Below are 12,467 nucleotides of genomic sequence, written 5' to 3'. Positions count from 1 at the left end.
ATCTCATAATTAGATCAGAAGAGAAACAGGAGGTAACACTGGCTTACAAAATCAATGACTTTCTTTCAAATCCTATTTAAATTAGTAGGGTGATTCTCACGAAACCATTGAAGCACCACGGCACTAATGATTTTAGCTATAAAATGTGTAATATAGTAATATTAAAAAGCATCAGAATTAACACAATACTGTGTTCTACCTTGCACAATGTGTGATTTCAACATAAGAATTTATAATTTGTCAATTTTATCTCATTTTCTGCTGAAATTCTCATTACCGCAATGCGTCCGGCTGTGTTTGAACATGCGTTATGCTGTAATTTAAACATATTAAAACAAAAATATTTAGAAAAAAAATAAATGGATGTTTTGCTAGACTACTTTAGATGACAGAAAATAATTTACTGAATATTCATGTATAATAATAATGAAGAAAAATTAGGAAATTGATGTGTCCATGCCTGATGTTCTCATCCTCCGCAACACTTTTTGAGAACAGTTTAAGCACACATACAGAATTTTAATAAAGTTTGATTTTGAGTGACCAAGCAGATGGACCAGTTACTTCAAGATGGCTACCAGGTAAGATCATCTCTTTATATCTTTCCAGTTAAATTTGAAATATTCTCTTGTCAGAATGCTTACACGACATTTTGATTATCATTACCGAAACAGGTAGTTTTCTACATTTCGAAAATTGTTTGATTTACAATTTTTTATGAAAATGTTCTTTATTAAAGTCTAATTATATGCACTGAATAAAAAATTAGCAAAGCCTACGTGGCTTCTCTATTTTTAGCAAAACATACTGGGGTACCTCATCCTCTGCAACACCATTCTCATATACCGCAACCATTTAATAGCAGTTGCGGTAAAGAGAACTTCTGTTTCGGAAATGAGAATTTAAGCAAGTTTATTACATTTAAATATCTCTTATGAATTTAATATAAATTTAAAATGTAATAACTGTTGATATTTTGCTTTATGATGCTTCATTGTAGACAGTCAGCAAGTGAGAAAAAAGCTTTAGCAAAGGCCAGGTTGACAAAGTTCAGGGAGAAACTTAACAGCAACCCAGAATGGCTAGAGGAGTACAGAAGGAAGGGGAGAGAGAGAGGTTAGGTTTGGAGATGTTACTAGCAGGTGTAATTAGCAAAAAACACACTACAGTGTTAGGAAATGTACATGACAAACACACAACGCAACAAGTCTATACTATATGATGATGTGTACATTAATTTTTTTCTCCCATGTTGTGAGACATGCTAATTTAATGTTATGCTTTCTTTCCACTTTCAGGTATCAAAAACAACCTAGCGATGGCACGCCACGCATCTAGGCGCTGCAACATCAGTTGGATCACAAGATCCACAAAGTTGGATCCCATGCGTGCCAGCATCTCAGCTACCTGCGACCGCACAACGCGCGCTGTCTGCAGCGTCAGATTGCTGCCTGGGGGCGAGGGACAAAGGGAGACTAAAGGCGGCACCTCCTTTCTGCGCAGTGCGTGAGTCACAGACACCAGAGAGGATGGCCTAAAAGCGCCCGGCGCTGTGACAGAAAGCGGGTTGCTGCGCAATTCATTAGGACTGTGCGTTAACCCTTTCCGCCTCTGCTGTCTTCGCAGCATGTGGGTCGTGTTCGAGAGTGGGGGAGGGCGTGTTGTAGACGCTTATGTGAGGACGGGCCCTGGGGCGAGCAACACAAAACCAACTGAGGAGAAAAATGCTCTGTTTTTGAGCGGCTTCGTTACGGACGGCAGTCCCCCAGGACCCAGTTTCTTGCATCATATACTGGAGGATTTGTGCCAGGGACTCTTGTGATGCACCACCGGTTCTGGTCCATGAGACACAGGGTGGTGAGGTAGGAAGTGGCTCATAGCCTTAGAGCTCTTCACCGCTTCCGAGAAATGCTCCGTGATTGTGCCCACCGTGTCACCAAACAGGCCGGATGGAGAAACAGGCGTGACTGTGGATGGCCACCATGAGTGGTCTTCGTGGCCCTTAGCGTGAAATCCGTAACCATTCTCAGATCCCTGAAGGTATTTAGATCCGTGCTGCCCTCATCCAGAGCCTTAAGCACCTGCGCCTAAAAGATCTGTAGGACCGCCATAGTGTGCAATGCAGACAGAGCCTCTCTTGGCGCGGGTATGCTTTTTCGGACAGGTGTGCTGTCATGAGGCTTCACTACCCTCAAAGCTGTGCCACACCATCCAAGGAAGTGGACAAGGGGCAGAGGTGAGCAGCCACAGCGTCCTTGATGGGGGGAATACACAGGTAGCCTACCTAAGAAAAAAAATGGGGGAGAGGTAGCCCACGCTTTGGTGACTTTCCTCCGAGCATCAGCGGGGCGGCCTGAGTGAAGAAAACAAAAGTCAAGCTTGCTTCTCTGGGGTTCTTGTGGGGTGCTCCACTCAATCTCCAAGTCCTGCACGGCTTTGAAGAGAATGCGCACCAGTTCCTTGTAGAAGGATGGCTGTGTGTCTGATGCACCACGTGGAGCCTGGTCCCAGTCTCCATCCAACGCTGTCAGAGACATCTCATCTTCCTCCGCCGGAAACCCAAAGGAAACAGACCTGGCGGCTCCCGGTTCAGGACACAAGCACTCGGCAACAAACTGAACCGGTTGAGCGAGGGGAGGACGACCACCAGCGGCTCTTTGCCGGCAGTGGGACACTGCAGTAAGAAACCTCCAAGGGCAATGTTGAGCCGGGTCCTGAGCACCTTCATCGGGAGATCCTCACAATAAGGGACACCCTGAGCCAACAATTGCCGCCTTTGGGTGGAGAAGCCCCAAGCAGAGCACACAGAGCTTGTGTGAATTGGGTGGGTCAATCAGACCTCCGCACCACAAGCAGATTTGCAACATCCCGGAACACAGAGAGGGCTGCTTACATTTCAACCTGAATTCAATTTTGCTGCCTATGAAGTCTGTCCTAAAGCATTTCTCGGAGCTGCCATTATGCAGCCAAAGTCATTGTCTCATAAGGCAGCGAGGGAACAAGTCAGCTGTCTAAACTTTCGGATACAGCCTCTCTCTCTCTCTCTCTCTCTCTCTCTCTCTCTCTCTCTCTCTCTCTCTCTCTAATCGAAACAGATACAGAATGGTAAAAGGTCAGAAGACCAAATCATATCCAGCAAGGAAATATTTTTCATCTTATTTACACAAATGTTTTGTGATATCCAGCTGACATTAGCTGGTCATTTCTCAATCCGATGGCTGCAGCCTTCAGAGCTGGCATTTGTAGGCAGCATATGTCATCAAGACCATCTTATTTCAGTATGTTAAATGCATAAATGGGGACTTAAATATGACACAAAGGAATATTAATATAAGCCTTCCTGTTCTCATGTTTTTTCTTTAATATTTTTTTCAAAGACTACACAATAAAACAGTTTTGAACTTGAACGCATGATGCTGTAAATATTATCAGACTTTTAACTTTAAAATTTGTTTTTAACAAAATCTCAGGCTAGTATACGTATTCTCATTACCGAAATAATTAACCTCATTTCCGAAACCTATGTATCATTACCGCAACAGATACTTATTAAATGTTAATTTCATTAATAGAAGCATAATACTTTGATTTTAAACGCATGTGCAGAATCTCCAAATTATGTTCTTTCAGGTTTGTCATGTCATTTTGAAAATGTGTCAGGTTTCTTCGAAATATAAAAAAAAAATAGTTGCAAATTGTGGAAGGTGTTGCGGTATATGAGCTAAATAAAACAAAATAAAAAAAACGTTAAATTTAAAATAAATATTATTTCAGAATTTCAATTTACTGTGCATGACTATTAATAATCCATTTTTAAAAATGTGAAATTATATTAGCTTTTCTAACAGTGTTGATGTTTTCTGACTGTTGCGGTAATGAGATTTTTTAGGACTTACTTTTGAAATTATGTTACAAAAAGTGTTAAATGATAAGTAAACGTTTTTAAATTAATGTTCCCATATACTTCAGACTTTGTTTCTAATGTCTGGTGGAAAAAAAAGTAAATTTAAGCAATTTTTACATTTTCATGCTTGACATTTTTACAACCAAGTTTTCGTGAGAATCACCCAGTAATACCTTTCTAATACTGACTTGATTCTTTTCTTAATGACCAAGCGTGATTTGGAGATACATTCTTCTGTCTCATAGTGGCCCTCAGAATATTGCTGAAGATGATAGCTTTAAATATGCACAGAGATATCAGATATAAGAAACACAGACATTACTGAAGGATACCCTAGATGAAATGCAATATTTCTGTCTTTGCAAACACAGAAAAAGCCTGACAAACTGACATACATGCATGTCAGCCATGATAAGAGTCTAGTACCATACATCGGGCCAAAGGCATCATGCAGCAACACACTGTATACATACAGTACATATATACAGAAATTGACTTTCTTTCAATGGCTGAATGCACGTACACACATGTGAGCACTGACTGTACTACTGGTGTATGGTGCTAGCAATGCCAGGGACATGTGTTTGTGGCCAATGAATGAGAAAGTTATGAACAAAAACCTGAAGGAAATACAGTATTAAGCTTACAATAAATTATCAGGTGCAATCATACATTTGGTTTTTTATCTATAACGTCATTTCATGCTCACAACTCTAAAGGCCAAGACCGTCAAACAATAAATAACATGAGGCTAGAACCACAATAATGATATTACTGACTATAGGAAATGAAGAGCAACTGCTCTCTCTCTGTCTCTCTCTCTCTCTCTCTCTCTCTCTCTCTCTCTCTCTCTCTCTCTCTCTCTCTCTCATATATACAGCATATTCACTTATGTTGTTTTTCTCCCTAGGAAATTATTACATAGCTGATTCTCTAAGCACATTAAAGCACATTACTTGGCTGCCAGTCAGATTTTTACTCTTACAGGAATTTCAAGAACTTGCTTAAACCCTTGGCTCAATTAAGTAAAAGTGACTTGCATATACTTTAAAACCCATATATTGAGAAGCAGAAAGAAATGTACAGTTTGTATATGAAAAACCTGTAGTTCTTAGAAAAACTTTACATTGAAGTAGTGTCAAAACATTTAATAAGCAACTGCTTAGACCTAATCAGACCATTTACTACCAACAAATCTGTCCTTGCTGAACTAGATCTCTAAAGTGTTAAAGTAGGATTTTAAACAAGTTGTAATATTGACCCATAAATAACCAAGATAAAATACATCTAGAGTACCGTTACATTTATATGAATATCAATATGGACAGCATGTAAACAAAGCATGTAAAGCCTCACTGAACTGACGTCAAATCTTGCTGTTACCTTTATTAGGTCCTGCTATATACACTGAGGATTTCCGACATTTCTTTGTGATCTGTGAGGGCTTCTTCCATCTTTACAGGTATTATCCAGTCGGGTTTATAGGCAACAACATGCTGTATCTGATATGTCGGTTCCTTCATCGTCAAAGCATCCTTGTAAAGGTGAAATGCATCGAACACGGCACTGTAGGTCAGCAGATACTCGTAATAGGATGAGGGAGGTGGGGGGCGGGGGCGGTGTTTGTCTGTGCTTCATGCTTTTGTCTTTCTTGCTCAACGTACAAGTGGTGCTCGTGTTTTAACTAAACTTTATTATTAATTGTGTTTTTTGGTTTAATATAGTAAAATGTAACTTTGTTCACAATGTAGCGCTTCCTGACTTGTTCCTTACCATGTGCTCATTGTTTTGGTTTGTCGTTTGCGCCCTCTGCTGGTCATAGACAAGGATATATTTTTTTATCAGTTCAGCATGTCTGAACAATATGGAGGAACAAACCTGAAAGGATTTTAAAAATTGAATAATATGAAAATAAATAAAGGATTAAGTGACTTGATTAGGCAAAAACATTTTTTTTTAAATTAACTTTAGTATTGAATTCATTTTGTTATGTATATGTTATTTATTTCATTTATGCATTTGGCAGATGCTTTTTTAAGTGACTAGCAGCAATGCATAATTACAATGTATACATTTTTTGGATCAGCATGTGTTTTTCCTGGGTATGAACCTGTGACCTTTTATTCTGCTATTGTAATACTCCACCAATGTGCTTTACAGGAGATTTATTGTTTAAGGAGTATTCATATTTTACAGTATTTTTACATTTATTTATTTAATTGCCTATATGTATTTATTTACCTTTAAATACTCTCAAATGTTTATTTCCATGTTTATTTATTTATAATAAATAAAGTTGAGCCAGTTTTAAAGTTTCCTCAGACCTCAGAAAAATAAAGAATGGATTTTAGTGTTTAAATACTGTTTTTTATTTTTATGGTTACATTAAACAGTGTACTCTGTAAGGATTGTCATTGTCATGTGTTTAGTCTTCATGGTGTATAATGTTTTCATCTTTGTGTAATCATCACCCCATTACCCTGACTGTCTCCACCTGTAGCCCTGTGTATATTTCCCTCCTGAGTTGCAGTCTTTGTTTGGTTATTGTGTATTGTGTGCACGTTCATGTTATGTTCCTGAGTTTTATTAAAGTTATATGGCATTTTGTAAATTCGTCTTCTGTGTCATCATCCTCAGCGTGACATACTCAATGTATGATTGTAAGTAATATCTGTCTCTAGTTTCATTATCGTCTGGGCAAAAGCATGGACATTCCATGTGTCAAGTGCACACAGGATACAGCTGTATAACTTTACAAACTTTACAGTAACACCTGCAGGTTACTGCAATTGACTAGGTTTGAGTAATGCAACTAATTGCATAAATTTATAAAACCAAACAAATACAAACATATTAAAGTCACAATGAAACTGAAGTAGTGATCTTATTTTCCCCATGGTGACATGCACTCACCTGAAGGATTATTAGGGACACCTGTTCAACTTCTCAATGCAATTATCTAATCAACCAATCACATGGCAGTTCCTTCAATGCATTTAGGGGTGTTGTCCTGGTCAATAAAATCTCCTGAACTCCAAACTGAATGTCAGAATGGAAAAAAGGTGATATAAGCCATTTTGAGCGTGGTATGGTTATTGGTGCCAGACGGGCCGGTCTGATAGTGATGGGCTGTCCGGCTCTTTCCATAGATTCGGCTCTTTCGGCTCAAGCTCCGGCTCTACGTTTTAGTGATGGCAGTCCGGCTCTTTTTATAGATTCGACTCTTCTGGCTCGGCTCCCTTAGAAGAGCCGGCTCTTACGGTGCCACCCCTGCCTGCGTCTGAAGATTCGGCTCTGCTCGTTCGCTACAAAGAATCAGCTCTTAGAGCGGCTCATTCGCAAACGACCCGTCACTACGGTCTGAGTATTTCACAATCTGCTCAGTTACTGGGATTTTCATGCACAACCCTTTTTAGGGTTTACAAATAATGGTGTGAAAAGGGAAAAACAGGGAGATGTTTTCTTGGCACACTTTAGGCCCCGTAGTGCCAATTGGGCATCGTTTAAATGCCACGGCCTACCTGAGCATTTTTTTCTGACCACGTCCATCCCATTATGACCACCATGTGCCCAATCTCTGATGGCAACTTCCAGCTGGATAATGCACAATGTCACAAAGGTCAAATAATTTCAAATTGGTTTCTTGAACATGACTATGAGTTCACTGTACTAAAATGGCCCCCACAGTAACCAGATCTCAACCCAATAGAGCATCTTTGGGATGTGGTGGAACGGGAGCTTTGTGCCTTGGATGTGCATCCCACAAATCTCCAACTGCAAGATGCTATCCTATCAATATGGGCCAATATTTCTAAAGCATGCTTTCAGCACCTTGATGAATCAATGCCACGTAGAATTAAGGCAGTTCTGAAGGCGAAAGGGGGTCAAACACTGTATTAGTATGGTGTTCTTAATAATCCTTTAGGTGAGTGTATATCTGAATAAAACGGCTTCTGAAATGAAAAAGGTAGGGCTGGACTTGAATTTGTCCATCGAGAATTGATTGGATTGTTGAAAGTTGGGTCATTTCACTGATTGCTAATCACTGCAATTTTTTTCCCGGGCCGTCCACCTGCCATTACCCCCCACCTGCCCCATCCACCTGCCATACACCATGAAGAAAAGAGAGATCATTTCGAGTAGGGGAGGAGATTTGTGTTTTTTATGAAAAGGCACATTTTTTTTTTTATTAATGAAGCTCAGATATAAGTATTTTTGTGCATTTCATTGTGACTCTAATATTGATATTTTACATTTACAGTATGCTTTTGGCAGAAAAAACTTGCAGCGCACTGGAGCTATACATTTTTATCAGTATTTGTGTTCCCTGGAAATCAACATAGCCTATGCCGCTGCTTATGCAATGCTCTACCAGTTTAGTTGGATTCTATCCAATGTATGGTGAAATCTTTTCCCTGAATGTACAGAAGGATAAATGTTGTTTTTCAGAGTATGTTTAATTAGCTATTCCCAAAAGCTTTGATTGGTGTTTGCTTAAGAGGTGCTTCATGCCCCTCTTCTCTTTGCCCCATAATCTCTTAGTTTGTGAATTTGCTCACGTGCACCACAGGACATGAGCAAATACACAATGGTCTTCTGATGCAACATAACTATTACATGAATTATGCTGCATTCAAAAGAGAGCAACTAGTTTAATGTGGTTGTTTAAACATCACCTAAACTATAAATAATTAAGGGGACTAAAATCATTTATTTTCTTGATAATGTATTTATTATTTTAATAAATTTCATTGTACAAACACATGAATTTTAACTGAGAGAAAGGTACTCTTAATATGGTGTCAAATATAACATACACAATCTACCGCATAACATACAATTATACAATGAATCTGTTTGTTATTCATATTAGTGTTAATCCTATAAATAGCACAAACAACATATACTTTGTACATAATAAATAGTTGCTGTATACAGATTTTCTCTAAGCCTGAAATAATATGTAGATGCTTTACACACAATCCAGTTCAAGAGAGATTTTTATTTGTGTTTTGGAAACCAGTCATGTTTAATGCTTTCAGATTGTGGTGTAATAAGCTATAAATACTATAAACTACTCTTTATCCAACCACTATAGCTGCCACCCTTCAACTATAACAGATCAGATGAAATATTTAAATGGGACATAAAAAATATTGTATATACTTATGAGCTATATTCCATTTAATATTATAAAGCTGTGAAAGCAACCATATAAAGTTTTCCCAATTAAAAATTATTGGGGGAAAATGTAATATCTAAGTAATACGTAACAAGGCTTAAACATTTTGAAGTCCACCTATGTGTAGTTTTTTTGTGATATTTTGAGCCGCATTACGTTCACATCTCAAAGTCTCCCACGCCTTTCAAAGTTCTGACAGTTTAAGGTATATCTCGTCCTTTTTGCCCGATTGTTGCAGGTCACTGTGCTCCACAAACTTTGTTTGATCTTTAATCTCCGTACATTCAGACTCCACCTCATCCTCAAGCTCAGGCAAATGCCACTGAATGAAAATCAGATATATGATCGAGCCCACCACACCCCCAACCATTGGTGCGACTATTGGGATCCAGAAGAAATAGTCATAGCATCTGTGTGGTTTACAAAAAGACAGATTTTAAATTTACCTAGCTGAGAAATATAGATTAAATTAGAAAAGCAATATAAATGTTGACCTACGTTTTTTCAGATTATATAGAATTGTCTTTATATTAACACCCATGGTGCTCATAAAAACTTTGCAGAAACTGAAGTAAGGTTATTGTTGGCAACTCTGAGCAAAGTAAAATTCTCTTTGAAGTGTTTATATGCGGAAAGATAAGTACTGAGATAATATATAAGTAAGTACTGAAAAAATAAGGGGAGAGATAAGGAAGCCCTTAATAAGAGATAATAATTTGTAAGCAGACATACGTGAATACTTCCATTCCCCAGCCTGCAGTAAGAGTAAAGAGTCGAGGGCCAAGGTCACGAGCTGGATTTATGGCTGCTCCACAATTAGCCGACATCGATACGGAAATACCTAACACAACGGTTGCTACAATGGGAGGAAGCAGTGCCTCGGGGGCAGGAGCATTTCTCTTATCATTTAGAGGTAGTATACACAACATCAGCATGGCTGTGCCAACCACCTAAATTTTATAACACACATGCAAAAACAAAGAGTCAGCATCTGGCAAGATCTGTTGATTAATATGATAGTGATTGCATAATGTAGCAGTAAATGCCTCGTCAAATCTGCAGCGGCTTGTTCCCTGACCTGATCCAGAAAATTGGTCTGCATTGACACCACACCAGTTGGGTAAGTGGCAAATATACTCGCTGTTTCATTGGGGCCAAATACAGTCAGGACTCCACCACTGAACTCCATGATTGCATCTGAAGGAGACCAAAATACACGCAACTTTCACAAAAAGATAAAGGAAGTGATTTGAAATGATTCAGTATCTCATGCTCTTTCTCTATAAATGTATTTTCTCACCATAATAGATGAGATAGACCAGTCCAGAGGCTAAATACGCCCCCAGCACTTGAGCCAGAGAATAGGGCAACAACTTTGACCAGGGTAGATCACCCAACACACAGAAACTCAAAGACACAGCTGGATTTAAATGAGCTCCTGAATGAGAAAGAGGAAGGGCACCATAAACAAAGATGTTAAAACAAAAAAATATTCAGAAGATGACTTCTCAATCGCTGTTTTACCTGAGACTGCTCTGCTGAGATACATGGCAGACATAACACCTACAGAGAAGGCCAGGTTAGCAGACAGATACTGTCCTTTAGTTTCTCTGCTGGTTTTCACCTGGGCTGCTGCTGCACAACCAAACAGCTGAAGCAGCGGAAAAAAAGGTGACATATTAATGGTAAATATGAGGAGCTCAGATGCAAAGCTGCTAAAAGCCACCTATAGCGTATCCAAAAATGACAACCAAATGCTCTCAGCATGTACTACTTTCTTTTCAAATCCACTTAATCCTGGCCTCAATTCAATCAGAAATACCAGTTTGATGGCAGAATCCATCATTTACAAACCTTTTTTAAATGTATTTATTTTGTTGAACACAATGTATGTATTTTGTTGAAGCAATGTATGTAACAAAACACTTTTGGAGCACCATTGACTTCCATAGCAGTCAATGGTGCTCCTGATTGATGCTTGGTTACAAATGTATTCCTTTGTGTTCAGCGAAACAAAGAAATGTATACAGGATTGGAAAAACTTGAGGAGTAAATAGTGAGAGAATTTTCAATTTGGGGTGAACTATTCCTTTAAGAGTCTAATAAAAAAGCTAATTTACAAGTAAAGATGTCAGACCCATTTAGAGGGTTTTGCATCTGAGCTCTTCATATAGTTTTAATGATGTATAAGTCATGTATACAATATAGGGAACAGACCTTGCTAATAATTTGTGGACTGTAGGGTACTTTAGATAACATGCTTGCTTCGGTTAAATTACATGAACAAACACTGTTCCACGATGGCAAACAGAGTCTTGCGTCACACAAGTTACATAATCTAATAATGTGTTAACATGATATCCAATTTCCCTTCATATATGTTTATAAATAAATCAATGATACTTTAATTTTCTGTATTTATTGCAATAATGCTGTATTTATAGAGAAAGAGTTAAACATTTTGTAATTAGAAGATTTTCTGTACATTGATTTTGTTTATAAATAGACTTATTAAAACTTCAGAACATCAATGAAACAAAAGCTTGTTGCAAAAGCAAACAGAAAATTAAAACAAAAATCTTATATATAAGATCTCTGTCTGTTTTATGCATAATTGTATTAAAATCAAGTATAAAGTTTATAAGTTATAGGTTTATAAGATAGCAGATTGCTTACAAAATCAGCTACATTAATATTACATTTGCTAAAAATTTTCTAAATGAAAAAACATCAATGGAACAACAATTTAAAAGCTCCATAAATCAATAACCATGCTCAAAGTTCATTTAAAAGTGCAAACGATGTAAAAACTTACCAGAAGGACAAAAGTGCCCAACAGCTCTCCTAAAATCTGTCGCGTCAGTTCATTTTTCACCTTTATCTTCCTAATCACTTTTTTAACATGGCTCATGTTTGCAGGTTTCCTAGATTTCTGCCGTTTTCCTGCCATGCAGTGATTGTGACCTCACTCCCTGTCTATTAGCTCTGTTCACCTTTAAACCTTCTTTTTAATACATTCACGTGTTTCAAACATCCCCCACATCAACCAGTCAACATCCACATCTGAGCTACAGTATACACAGATCTGGACTATTAGACCGCAACCCCCTTATAAATCATTACTGATCGAGGAGGACAGAGAGATAGAGAGGAAAGATTAATTAATGATCTATGATCTTAAGGGGGCATTAACATGCAATTCCAAAAAGATAATCTTGATCTAATGTTATCATTTTGACATTGAATATCATCTTGACATGACATACAGTATTCGGTGGACATGCAATTATCTAGTTCAGCTCTCCACACCACAATGTCTTTCCCAAAGCAAGGACCTGCATCGTTTACATTAAATTAAATAACCAAATGTGATTGTTAACA

The 12,467-nt window shown here is 38.1% G+C and overlaps 2 protein-coding genes across 5 annotated transcripts in view; both read right to left on the bottom strand.

The window, feature by feature from the left end:
* atp8b2 (ATPase phospholipid transporting 8B2) overlaps positions 1-5,485 on the bottom strand; it is a 36,678-nt gene extending 31,193 nt beyond the window's left edge. For 2 of the 4 annotated variants that reach the window (XM_073811609.1, XM_073811610.1), the window contains exons 1-2: positions 5,288-5,485; positions 4,078-4,179 (exon numbers count right to left, since the gene is read on the bottom strand). The gene's annotated coding sequence lies outside the window, so the exon portion shown is untranslated. The remainder of the gene's footprint in view (positions 1-4,077; positions 4,180-5,287) is intronic. The other 2 variants (XM_065261057.2, XM_065261058.2) reach the window with 1 other exon arrangement.
* Positions 5,486-8,613: 3,128 nt separating this feature from the next.
* On the bottom strand, positions 8,614-12,183 carry aqp10a (aquaporin 10a). Its single transcript, XM_065261054.2, has 6 exons — positions 11,902-12,183; positions 10,611-10,737; positions 10,387-10,524; positions 10,165-10,283; positions 9,819-10,036; positions 8,614-9,496 (listed from the first exon to the last, which is right to left on the bottom strand). The coding sequence occupies exons 1-6, from the start codon at positions 12,034-12,036 to the stop codon at positions 9,271-9,273; spliced, it is 963 nt and encodes a 320-aa protein (XP_065117126.1). The 5' UTR covers positions 12,037-12,183; the 3' UTR covers positions 8,614-9,270.
* Positions 12,184-12,467: the final 284 nt, after the last annotated feature.

The sequence above is a fragment of the Paramisgurnus dabryanus genome, chromosome 13, assembly GCF_030506205.2.
Source record: "Paramisgurnus dabryanus chromosome 13, PD_genome_1.1, whole genome shotgun sequence".
Lineage (NCBI taxonomy): Eukaryota > Metazoa > Chordata > Actinopteri > Cypriniformes > Cobitidae > Paramisgurnus > Paramisgurnus dabryanus.
The sequence above is the reverse complement of the archived record's forward strand: the minus strand, read 5'-3'. Positions and strand labels throughout refer to the sequence as shown.

Excerpts from the sequence above, each read along its gene's own strand:
- aqp10a (XM_065261054.2), bottom strand. The coding sequence starts at position 12,036 with ATGGCAGGAAAACGGCAGAAATCTAGGAAACCTGCAAACATGAGCCAT. Across the intron at positions 10,525-10,610 it reads TCTCAGCAGAGCAGTCTCAG|GAGCTCATTTAAATCCAGCT; the intron begins GTAAAACAGCGA and ends TTTCTCATTCAG. Across the intron at positions 9,497-9,818 it reads TGGGGAATGGAAGTATTCAC|ATGCTATGACTATTTCTTCT; the intron begins GTATGTCTGCTT and ends TAAACCACACAG.